The following is a 12,532-nucleotide window of genomic DNA, read 5'->3' on the forward strand; positions in this document are numbered from 1 at the left end:
CTATGAGGGTGAGCCCGGTAGTTTGTCTTGGCCCCCGCTAAGTACCCATGTTTAGAGGTAGTGTTGGACAAGTTGTGTATTATGGTTGAGCTTGACTCATCTATGGTATTTATGTATCATTCCTTTTTTTTTTCTCTTGCTCCCTTAGTCCCGATTTCCCCCTTGATTATACTTATCGCTTATGGTCATTTAATTGCTTCCGCGATCAAGGATGTGTAATGATACGCTATGAGGCTTGTTTGGGGTTCCTTCGGGTTTCCTATTCGCCGGTCACGTCTAGGCTCTAGGCTTGGGTCGTGACACTTAGACACCTTAACTTGACTTTGTTTATTTTAGGCACCTCAAGTAAGTTTTCATTGTGTCATTTTGACAGTTTTTGCATACACGTCATAGAGAGTGTGATACACTCGTTTATTGCGCGTGAAAAGCTTATTTAATTAATTTTTAATTATTTTTTCCTCTTCTTTTTCCCCATTTTCAGCCTCCATTTTTCAAGCTTAACTCCATTCATGTCGAATGTTTTTAAAAAACCTATTTCAAGATTTAAATATTGAAATAATCATGAAATTCTTTTTTGGAGGAATTTACTATTGTAATATGGAAGTGGATTTGATTTTTCCTCTTCCTTCACAAGCCTTCAAACTTGGCATTTACGGTAAGTGCTCTCTTAATTATTTTTCTCCAGTTAATTTTAATGATTTCCGTTCAATTTAATTGCTTTGTTATTCATTAAGAAGAATCTAAATCCATGATTTAGCTTTATTCTTTTATATAATTAAAGGGTTTGTGTATGATTGAGAAGGGCCGCCGGGGAGGGGGCAGCGTTTCTACAAAAAAGTTAGTATTTTGGAGAAGACACTGAGAAGGCTGCAAAATAGTTTTTGTTAATTGGTTAAATATTTTTTTAATTATGTGGGCAAAAAATGCCATATGTCATCGATTTATTGGCTACTTTTTGTTTTTCTCAAAATTTATTATTTAAGAATGATTTTGGGCACAAATGACAAATGTCTTCATTTAGTTGGACACTTTACACGTTATTTGCGAGTGTATTACACACACATTATATATTTTTGCTGATTGTAACGAAAGTGTCAAAATGACACCTTACATAAAATGTCTAAAATGAACAAAGTCTAGTTAGAGTGTCTAAGTGATAGTTAGTGTCAATTTTAGGGGTTGGGTTAGCCCGTTAACTAATTGTGGAGTCTCATCGCCACTCATCTAAGCTTTAAGCGCTTTTCCATGGTAGGTACTCGGAACTCTTCCTATCAGATTTTAGATTCTCCTCATCTCATTTTAGATTTGTGCTATTAGATTCATTCCCCATTGAGACGCAATGCTTAATTTCTTGAATCTTTTACCACAATTTTAACAAGCTCATTGTTTTTATTCTCTTTTTTTTTACCTCCTATTTTTCAATTTAGGCATTTCTATGTTATGATTCTTTTATAGACGTGGGTTGTTTACCTTTTGATCGAGTTTATTGAAGCTTTATCTTTCAAACTTTCTTTTTCTACTCAATTTTTTTCGACATCACTTATTCGATAAAAGTCCTGTTTATACTCTTCTAAAACAATTGTCTACTGATTCAAACTCGCTGACTGATGAAGCTACTTATTTTTGAAATTTTCCGACAACTGAAAATGAAGTATGATTCAAACTTCATATGCTTCGAAACTAGACAAAGAGGAGAGGTGCAATGTCCTTATATGTGATATCAGGTAAATTGATTAATTTTTTATTCTAGCATGTAGAATAGCACGTTACTGTCTGCAATAATTACAGTAAATTAAAGATAGACCGTCAAGTATTTGACCTAATGTAGAAAACAAAAAAATTATATGTTCAGGAAAAGTTGATAATCAAGTTTACATTAAAAGGTTGGTGATCAAGTGTACAATCTTGATCATGATTCTCATGTAAGTCGGTCATATTTTTGTTGCACAGTCTGTGCTTGTGAAAAATAGGAATCATGTCGATCTAGAACAAAAATTAGCTCCAGCTCTTGTCATAGTTGAGATTATACCTAATGATCGCTGTGAAACGAAAGGACTAATCTCAAACATACCCCCTTTATTGCTTGGCAGCTGCATAAGTTTCCAATTTAGAAAGAGAACTTTTAAAAATCAGTTAGAGAAACACCAACATCACTGAATTTCCTACTACATGAGTTCCTACAAAATCTAACTCTGCTCTATGCGCATGTGTTGTGTAGTAAGAAATTGCACTTTTACTCAAGGAACTCTTCCATTCTCTAGAAAATCAATAATAATTGCTAATGTCATCCGTTATCATATAACGTTAAACAACTATATTGGTTGTAAATTTGTACCATCTCTTACTCATCTTTATGGAATGATATTTATATCCTCTTTTGGTAAAGGAAATTCCTTCTTTAGCAATACATAATGCTTGTGAGCTTCTTGATAGAAGTTATAAATTTTGTGCTTGATGTTTTGTGATATGTGAAGATACCTCTAGTTTCCTTATTTCCTTTTTTGTAATTGCTCCTTTTGCCCCCTCTTTACAATGGCTAGTGTTACTTTGACAGTATGTTATATATATCAAAACCTTTTGTAATTGCTTCTTTTGCTCCTCTTTAATTTATGTGAATCAGTTCTACACATCATTGTTACCTTCTCCTTTATTAATTAGGTGACAAGTGTTGGAGTTCATAAAGATTCATTAGTGTCAGACTTGATGCAGGTACATAATTACCACTAAAAATTGATCACTGTCCCTCTGTTTACAATGTCGAAGAGTGGTGAGGTTTCATGGAAAAGTGAGAATTTGGGCAAGCGGAGATGGGATTTCGTGGTGTTCCTTGGGATACTGATACTTCATGGATTGGCTATTCTCGTCTTCACCAGAGGATTCCTCCTAACTCGCACTGAACTTTCACAATATAGTCACTGCTCTGATATTTAACAATCTCCATGCTTCTCTCCTCCTCAAGATGATCAAATGGTTAACCATTCCAAAGGGTGCTGGATGAAATCAGCCGTTGATCGAATTGTTATCATCGTTCTTGATTCTCTCAGGCATGACTTTGTTGCTCCAACTACCTTTTTTGATGAGAAAAAACCGTGGATGGACAGATTGCATGTGTTGCACAAGTTGGCATCTCAGCCAGGTTCATTTGCTAAGATCTTTAAAGCTATTGCTGATCCTCCAACAACCAGTTTGCAACGTCTAAAGGGATTAACAACTGGTGGACTTCCAACTTTTATTGATGTGGGTAACAGCTTTGGCGCACCAGCTATCATTGAAAATAATTTGATTTATCAGATGGCTAAGAATGGCAAGCGAGTTGTGATGATGGGGGATGACACGTGGGTTCAACTGTTTCCTAAACATTTTAATATATCTCATTCATTCCCTTCATTTAATGTTAAAGACCTTGACACGGTAGATAATGGCTGCGTTGAGCACTTGTTTCCATACTTGTATCAAGAAGATTGGGATGTACTTATAGCACATTTTCTTGGCGTGGATCATGCCGGACATATTTTTGGTGTTAATTCCACTGAAATGATAGAAAAGTTGGAGCAGTACAATGGAATTTTGGAGAAAGTTGTTGATGTCCTGGAAAGCCAAAGTGGACCTGACGGGTTACATGAAAATACTCTGCTTCTTGTGATGGGTGATCATGGGCAAACCATCAACGGTGATCATGGTGGAGGTGCTCCAGAAGAGGTTGAAACGTCACTATTTGCTATGAGTTTGCAAAAGAATCCGTCTTCCTTACTGTCTGGAACTGATAGCTCATCTTGTCGGCTTGACACAGAGAAGAGGAAGATATGCACTAGCTCCATTGAGCAACTTGACTTTGCTGCAACAGTATCTGCTCTGCTTGGCATTCCATATCCTTTTGGAAGCATCGGGCGTGTTAATCCTGAGCTGAATGCATTAGCTGCTGGTACTTGGAACTTGGACATCTTTACCCCTGAAAGTGGAATAAATCTCTCAGGATCAGAAAGGTGGATGCAGAACTACGTCAATGTCCTCTGCATGAATACATGGCAGGTGAAAAGATACATTGATGTATATTCAGCTTCATCAGTGATAGGATTTTCAGACAAAGATATGTCTCATGTATCGCACCTCTATGCTCAGGCCCATGATAATTGGTTACATACCAAAGAAGCTGTTTTGAATTGTAAAAGTAAAAGTTGTTCAACATTGTTACCTCAACTGAAGAAGCAAGTAGAAGCTTATTTTAATTTCCTGTCAAGTATTACTGCACTTGCTCGTTCCAAATGGACAGAATTCAATCTAAAGATGATGGGCACTGGTTTATGCATCTTGTTGCTCTCTCTTTTTGTTCACATTTTCACCATCAAGAAATTGGACAAACTATGCAGTTGCTATCTTCCTCGTGGTGGAAATTTTGTAGTTTCTTTTGAGGCTATTTTTGCTTATGCTGCTGTGCTGATTCGTTCTTTCAGTTTTCTTTCAAATAGTTTCATCTTGGAGGAAGGTAAAACAACAAGTTTTCTGTTTGCCACGGCTGGAATGCTTCAATTATGTAATGCAATAGTAAAAAAGAAGATGTTACTTGAAGGACTTCTTTTTGTTCTGGTGGTTCCTCTTCTCAGATTTGGTATTGAACTTGGACAGTCAAAGTAGGCTGTCAATTCTTTATTTTTGAAGTCATTTGCTTCATGGACTGTAAGCGTTGACAACGGCACCAACTTATGGATTTATGTTGCTGATATATTACCCTTTTTAGCTCTTGTCATTTTAGCTTATATATTTTATTACAAGAGCATCAGGCACAGTTCTTGTCGGGGGATATTCAAGTTAGTTGCCATTGGAACCATATTTGCTTCTTCTCTTGTAGCTCTGGCTTGGGCTTTAGATGGTAACTTATTCAGCTCAAGCACAATTATTGTGGATATAAAAGCATATTGGATTCCTTGAATCATCTGTGTTATTGGTCTTCTGCAATTATTTTTATTAGCAATATCTCAACTTTTTGGTAAAGAGAAGACTTCAGGTTGGGAGGAAGATACAATTGTTAAAGCAACTGCCATGTTATCAGCATGGAGTTCAACAATACTCATTTTATCCGGGAAACAAGGTCCTCTAGTTGCTCTAGCAGCAGTAATTCAAGGGCGGTGTGTAATTAGGTTGATGACGTTGGAGCGAGCAAAGAATGACTATTACGACAGTTCAACTTCATATTCTTCTCCGGTGGCAAAATGGAGTCTATTAGCTGTGTGTCTGTTTTTCTGCACTGGACATTGGTGTGCCTTTGATGGCCTCCGCTATGCTTCCGCATTCGTTGGATTTGATGAATTCAACCTTATTCATCAAGCTTCCCTGCTTACCATAGATACATTTGGTTTCTCCCACATTCTTCCAGTAATGGGACTTCCACTTGTTGTTGCTTGCCGACGACATCCAGAAGTCCAGGCTGAGAAAAGGAAACCACTGTTTTTTCTCCAGTTATGCCAGGTCTATTTGATGTACGGACTTACTATGGCTATATCTATGACACTTACAATTATATGTGTTACGATTCAAAGGCGACACTTGATGGTATGGGGTTTATTTGCTCCAAAGTTCGTCTTCGATGCTGTGGGTCTTCTTCTTACGGACCTCTTCATATGCCTCGCATCACTGTACTATTTTGCATGACCAAATAAACTAGATGAAGAATTAAGCATTATGGAGGTGATCTTTCAGCAATTTCATCGGACAATCTTACAAAGTTCTTCCATTAACATCGGCATATCGTCCTCGCTAAGGTAACTCCCCATGCAATTGCATCGGAATATAGTTCATTCTTGGAAATAGAAGAAAAGTGAAGATAGTAGAGTAACATTTTGTTATATTCTAATTTATTCTCAGATTTTGATTGATTGATTATAGATTTATAGTTACCATTTAAGGCTTTGTCCTTAAGTGGGTAAATTTTGATGGATTATTAAAAGGTTATATTGAGGTTAGAATTTTTTTAGCGGGGGCAAGAACACCTGATGATTTCTTTCCATTAGGCCAAGCCTTACTAGACAGAGTGACTTGGTACTTGTACTATGTTTCTTTTTATTCAAAAGAGCATTTTCACTCTAAAACTGAGCTCTTCTATTTGAGTTATTTCTGTTATTTACCTCTCCTCTCTTTGAATGTTTGAATGTTATCCTTTCTTTTAGTCCTGTCTATGAATGTCCTACTATTATTCTGTGTTGGTGAGAGATAGTAGGTACCTCATAAAATTAGTCGAAGGTGTGCACAAGCTGCCTCGGATGCCACCGTTTTAGAAGAAAGAGAAGGTGACAAAGTTGTTATGTTATGAAGGGAATATCTCCCTTCTTGCTCAGTAACAGAAAATAGAGACGAAATATTGCTGGATGTGTGTCGGATCTTTAAAAATAATGCATTTTTAGGATCCGATATGGGTGTGGTGACATTTTTGGGAGTCCGAGCAACATAGCTTATAGTCCCTATTGGACTGGAGAAGTACAAATCCTTCCCACATTTCAGTCAATCTTTTCCTTTGGATTCAAGAATTCACAGCAAGCAGGATGGAATGGAATGAGATTCCAAATTCTGAGCTCTCCGTGCTCATGTTTTCTGAGTGCCCAGTTAAAGTAAAAAAGGACTGGGCTTAGGCTTGAAATAAGCACCCATTGCTTATCTAGTAACAAATACTAAACTATTCAAACTGAAATCCATTTAGAGAAGCTTCTGGACTGCTCAACCTCAACTACTTCTCGTTTGTCAACCTCAGTTCAGTTGAGTATATGTTCAAGTGGGGGACAAAAGGCTAGGGAAACATCAGGAGTGGGTGTCAGATCACGACATATAGTTTTCTTCTTAACCATTCTAACATATTGGTGATAAAGGCTAAGATAAATAGCGAGCACAAGGAGAGTTGTTTCACATAAGCTATTTTCTAGCATATAATTCACGAGCACATTATACAGATGGGATAAAATTTCACTTATCAAACTTCTGTTACTCTGCACAAACATCAGAGTGACCAGGGGATAAATGGACATCTGAAAGATTGTAGGAGTAAAATCTGTTGCAGCTCAGAGACAGCCTCTCAAGAGTTTCATCAGAAAGAACTAAAAGAACAGTAAACACAAAGATACAAAACTACAACTTATATGCAGTGGCAACCAAAGTCTCATTCTTTTGACACCTGAAGATAGACCATTTGAGTGTAACCATTGATCACAGATGCCTCCAGTCCAGATAAGCCAAGCCTCTGAAACAAGCCATACCTGCCATCTTCAACAATAGGACTTGATGCACAAGCAGGATCGTATCTCAACTGGTGAGTTAATGAAGGACCAGCCACAGGTGGAAGCTCCCAGTAAACATCTAAAACTGACTCTACAAACCTACTATTTTTAAAATGTTCTGCATAAGAAATGGCCTTATTGCTGTGGTTAAAATCATCCCGCATTTGCCCTCTCACACCCCACCAAGCTTCACCAGGACCGCAAAGTTCATCAATATTAACAGCCTTCTCCCAGATTTCTTCCTTAGGTTCCTTGTAACTATCCATGACTCTTTTGTAAATTTTGGAGATGGCTAGCATAGCCCTGAATGCTGAGGAATACAACTTTTACCAATTTCAAAAAACTAAAGTCACAAATATTTTCACGAATTGAAAAGACATTCGTATAGAGAATTGGCATGGTCTAGGCATAGCATAACGAATTTACTCATATTACTCGGATCAGAAAACTCTGCAAACAAAATTGTGGCAGCCATTGGATTTTCAAAAAAAAAAAAAAAAAAAATTTCAAAAAAAAATTGTGGTAAGCCATTGGTCTGTTCTCTTTGTAGAAGATTTTGCAATTCTGGTTGCTCTTCATCTTGCGAGACTCGGTGAGTTCATCTATCTCTTCTCATATTTTAAATTTAGTTCTAATATGTGTTACTCGAGTCGAGGGGTAAATAGTACTAGGCAAGTCCCATGAACGAGCTCGATCTTGAAAGCCAATAAGGGGTTTGGAACTTGAGACCCTCTATTATGGAAGTCCAAAGCCGAACCATTTGAGCCATCCTGAAGGGTTTGAACCTAAGACCATGGACTAACCAAATTTAGCTAACTGTAATCTTGATGAACACACTAGATTCTGATAGGATGAACAAAGAAAGGTCTCGAAGAGGTGCAATTGGCTGGCATGGTACCTTCTGCTTCTGATCAGGTAACTAAGTCTCTTAGTGTACAACATAGTCAAATGTATGATCTGGTGCTTTCTATTATTATGTTTAGTTTACTTTTCCCCAGCAAACTCTGGAATTGGTCATAAAATGTTGAAATGTCCACAATCACCAAAAAGCATCTTCGTGCTTGCCTTCCCTATAGAAAAATACTCTGTGGCGTCATTACTGCCAATAACTTAGATGAGTTATAGGGATATATGGTTTTGTTTGTTCAACATGTCTGTTTTACTGTTTGATCTTTGTTATTTTCAGTTTGATTGGGAAGGAGATCTACCACTGAAGTTTCCACAGAGAGATCTTGTAATCTATGAAATGCATGTTCGTGGGTTTACAAATCATGAGTCGAGTGAAACAAAATATCCTGGTACTTACCTTGGTGTTGTGGAGAAACTTGATCACTTGAAGGTGAACACTTGGTTGTTATAATATTATATGTTATAATCTGTAAGCTTAGCATATGATTGATTTTTTCAGTAGTAAGTTCTAGCTTAACTGATATTGTTAGATCAAGAACAACTTTTGGATACACCGAAATTTGAAGACGTCTATGTGGATGTTTTTCCTCTTTTATCTTAGTGAGGGGTCTACATTCATACATTGTATTGCTAGGGTTTTTGGCTTTTATCAATAGTTAAATGATGGACAATTGGCCCAATTTTTTTCTCTGTGTAAATGAATACACGAGAATTATAGTTGTGAGAGGAGACACTTTATTTATCTATTTAGGCCCATAACAATAAAAAATTAAAACTGAAGTGCAAGCAGATATAGCAAAAATTAGGAAAGCATACCCTAAGGAAGGAATCTTCACTTAGGGGGTAAGGCTGGAAGATTTATGACCTATTTGGGGATGATGAAAAGGGGCAGGTACTAGATAGAAGTGACACCTGTAACTGTTAAAAGAGACAAGGAATTGAAATCGAACATCTTTCCCTAAGGCCATGAAACTTTACCTAGTTGGGTTGCATCAGATAAATGTAAGCATGTAAATAATACTTCTGAAAGTCTGAAAATTATGAAAGATATCCAACTATTTTAAAAGTGCAAAATTATTCGTGGCATTTAAGAAAACAAATCTGTTTATGGCTGGAGATCTCCTAGATTGATTAACTAGGCCAAAATGCTTTATCAAAAAAAGAAAAGGCTAAAACAATAAAAAATAATAATACATAAATACGCCCTTTAACTTGGCCTCATTTTACATTTATTGTCCTCCAACTTTGGGTGTGCACAAGTAGACACTTAAACTTGTATAAAGTTAAACAAATTGTGTCTACTTGTTCAACTTTACACAAGTTTAAGTGTCTATTTGTGCACATCCAAAATTGGAGGGCATATATGTGAAATGAGGCCAAGTCAAAGGGCATATTTATGTTTTATGCCTAAAAAAGTAGACTAAACCATGAGTATCTCAGATTGCTGCTTCATTTTGGGTGCTATATTAATAAACTCAACAAAATAAAGTAGTACCATGGGGTGTTGTCAAAAGTGAAAAGGGTCAAAGTCCAAGGTCTGGTAGGGAAAGCATGAAACTGTGCAAGCTCTAATACTTTCCAATACATTATTTCTTGAATTTCGGAGTTCATTATAGGAAATGTCAGAATCTGACTCTGATAAGTTGGATAATTGGTTATCTGGTGGCTATGTTAGAGTTTGCCTTAATTTAAGTTGATAATAACTGGATAGCACAGAAGTTTTTATTGCTTGCTGGTAGATTATCTGTGTAAAAATATAAGTGAAAGTATAAAGGTTTTCTAACAGAAAATGTATATGAATGAAAATTTAGTAGTCTTGAAACAGCCATATTTTTATATTTCTACCTCATTGAATTTGATAGTTGCCTTTTATTAAGTTCATACATTTCAGATTAATTTGACCATAAAGGTTTATTCCATGATTGTCAAATTTCACTTCATTAGATTTTGAAACTTCAGCAGCTTTCGTATATGTGATATAGAATAATTTATTTGTTGTGCATCTTAAGAGAATTCCATGTTCTGCAGGAACTTGGTGTCAACTGTATAGAGCTAATGCCCTGTCACGAGTTCAATGAGCTGGAGTACTATAGTTATAACTCTGTATTGGGCGACTACAAGTAAATCCCATCTTCACTTCGCAAAGAGTGACTTTCATGCTTTGAACTTATTGGTCTAGGAACATTATAGAAGTTTAACTTGTAAGACCACACAGTATGTTATCACACATTTGATATATGAAATGTAAATGATTAAGAATTTGAATTTCAGGTTCATAACTCTCACTTAGATGAATTACTTGCATTTCAGTTCTAAACGTGGTATTCTGATTAGCTTATGTCATGCTTGAGAGATCCTTTAAATTCACAAAATCTTGGAAGAAGATTGTTACATTTTACCTGTCTAGCTTTGCATGTTTAACCTTTTCTGTCAGCAAAGTTACTTTGTCCTTGTCCAAAGAAATCAGAATACTCTTAGGTTCAGAAAATAACCCCCTGCTCAGCTACCTAGAAATATTCCAACTGAATTAGAATGGGGAGGACCTTAGATTATATCCCACTTCAATGATTCAAGTGATGAATGCAGAAGCCTGCTGTTGTGTGGACTATGTTTCGCCGCTAGTTTGATTGCTTTGTGGCAAAACCAGTCCAGGTAATCATAAGTTGAATGAATGTTAATTTAATACATAAGTGAGGCTGAATCAGTAGACAGTAGTGTTGGGAGGTGATTATTTTTTCCTACTTCTTTGGGTACTACAACAACTTACCCGGTATATTAACACAAGTGGGGTATGAGGAGGGTGGGGTGTACACAGACCTTACCCCTAATGTAACTAACTGATGTTCCCTATTTTGATCGCGGGAGGGGGTTCTTTTATTTCTTTTTTCTTTGGAGGTGGGGCGGGTGGTATGACAGTTCTGAAATTAAACTAATTGATGCTGTTCCAAATCCCATTTATTGACATAATGTTATAACTGGATTTAGTTAATGTGACAAGTCTAGCTCATAAAAGACTGATTAAGAATCTCTTCACATCCAAATATTGCTAGATGGCTTAGAAAGGTAAAAGTCAAATGGGACAAATTGAAGAGAGATTCTATGAGAAGAGTAGAGAGCATACTTTTGAAAGAGTCCTCTTAAGAATAATGTGCAATGATCGCCAGAATGATCTTGCATGCAGGGATTGTAGACAGTTGATTTGGATGTCACTTTTTCATTGAGCCCATATCTGAGATTTGAACCTGATTTTTCTGCATAGGATTAAGTGCGAAAGTGATGCTAAGCTCTTATGGTGATAACTTTCAGTCACTTACATTTAAAGATATTTTAGGCTTAATTAGTCAATACCAGTGTTCTTAATGGCGCTCGCCATTCGCCAAAGGCGAGAAGGCGAGGCGAGGCGAGCATGTCGCGCCATTTCCCAGTGAGGCGCGGCGAGATCAATTAGGCGATGTGAGGCGACGTGAGGCGACGTAAAGGCGACGTGAATGGCGGCGCCTTTTAGTATTAAAATTTTAAAAAGGTCTTGACTTAATAATATTAGTCAAAATTAGGGTTTTTTTCATATTTCCAAAATTGGGACTCAGACGCGACTCTCTTCTCCTTCAACCTCGCGATTCTCTGCTTCTCCTTCAGTCACGACTTGCGATACTCTTCTTCTCCTTCAACCTCGCGATTCTCTGCTTCTCCTTCAGTCACGACTTGCGATACTCTTCTTCTCCTTCAACCTCGCGATTCTCTGCTTCTCCTTCAGTCACGACTTGCGATACTCTTCTTCTCCTTCAACCTCGCGATTCTCTGCTTCTCCTTCAGTCACGACTTTCGTCTTCTCTTACTTTCTCCTTCAACTGCTTTCTCAAAAAAAATAAAAATTTGAGATACTATTGCTTTCTGCGGTTCTGCCTTCTCTGCTCTGTTTGTTTCCTCTTTTTCTTCAATGCTCTGTTTTCTTTCCTCTGTTTTCTTTGTTCACTGTAATATTTATTTTTTTTGATAAAAGTAACATTTGTTCACTGTAATATGCTGCTGAATGTTACTGCTTTCAGCCTTTTACTGTGCTGCCTATTATTTTATTTTTAAAAAAATTCTTCTATAGTAATTAATAGTAATTACTAATTAATATGGTATATGACTATATGTTGTATTATACAATAGTGAATTCACTGTAATATTTTTTTTTTTTTATAAAAGTAACATTTGTTCACTGTAATATGCTGCTGAATGTTACTGCTTTCAGCCTTTTACTGTGCTGCCTATTATTTTTTTTTTTTTTAAATTCTTCTATAGTAATTGATAGTAATTACTAATTAATATAGTATATGACTATATGTTGTATTGTACAATAGTGAATTCACTGTAATATT

General features: G+C 36.5%; 1 protein-coding gene, 1 long non-coding RNA gene and 1 pseudogene across 2 annotated transcripts; 1 reads left to right on the plus strand and 2 right to left on the minus strand.

Annotated features, from left to right (window-relative positions):
* Positions 1-1,210: 1,210 nt before the first annotated feature.
* On the plus strand, positions 1,211-10,433 carry LOC102605173 (GPI ethanolamine phosphate transferase 3-like; annotated as a pseudogene).
* Positions 6,983-9,345, minus strand: LOC107058724 (uncharacterized). Its single transcript, XM_015304767.1, has 2 exons — positions 8,566-9,345; positions 6,983-7,569 (listed from the first exon to the last, which is right to left on the minus strand). The coding sequence occupies exons 1-2, from the start codon at positions 8,789-8,791 to the stop codon at positions 7,142-7,144; spliced, it is 654 nt and encodes a 217-aa protein (XP_015160253.1). The 5' UTR covers positions 8,792-9,345; the 3' UTR covers positions 6,983-7,141.
* A 1,291-nt stretch (positions 10,434-11,724) lies between the features above and the next one.
* LOC107058723 (uncharacterized) lies at positions 11,725-11,902 on the minus strand. Its single transcript, XR_001472283.1, has 2 exons — positions 11,838-11,902; positions 11,725-11,778 (listed from the first exon to the last, which is right to left on the minus strand). It is a non-coding gene; the product is annotated as an uncharacterized lncRNA (long non-coding RNA).
* Between the last annotated feature and the right edge of the window lie 630 nt (positions 11,903-12,532).

The sequence above is a fragment of the Solanum tuberosum genome, unplaced genomic scaffold, assembly GCF_000226075.1.
Source record: "Solanum tuberosum cultivar DM 1-3 516 R44 unplaced genomic scaffold, SolTub_3.0 scf00612, whole genome shotgun sequence".
Classification (NCBI taxonomy): Eukaryota; Viridiplantae; Streptophyta; class Magnoliopsida; order Solanales; family Solanaceae; genus Solanum; species Solanum tuberosum.

Coding starts and splice junctions, on each gene's coding strand:
- LOC107058724 (XM_015304767.1), bottom strand. CDS start 8,791: ATGTATGAATGTAGACCCCTCACTAAGATAAAAGAGGAAAAACATCCA. Junction 7,570..8,565: donor AGTTTCTCCACAACACCAAG/GTAAGTACCAGG, acceptor TGTATTCCTCAG/CATTCAGGGCTATGCTAGCC.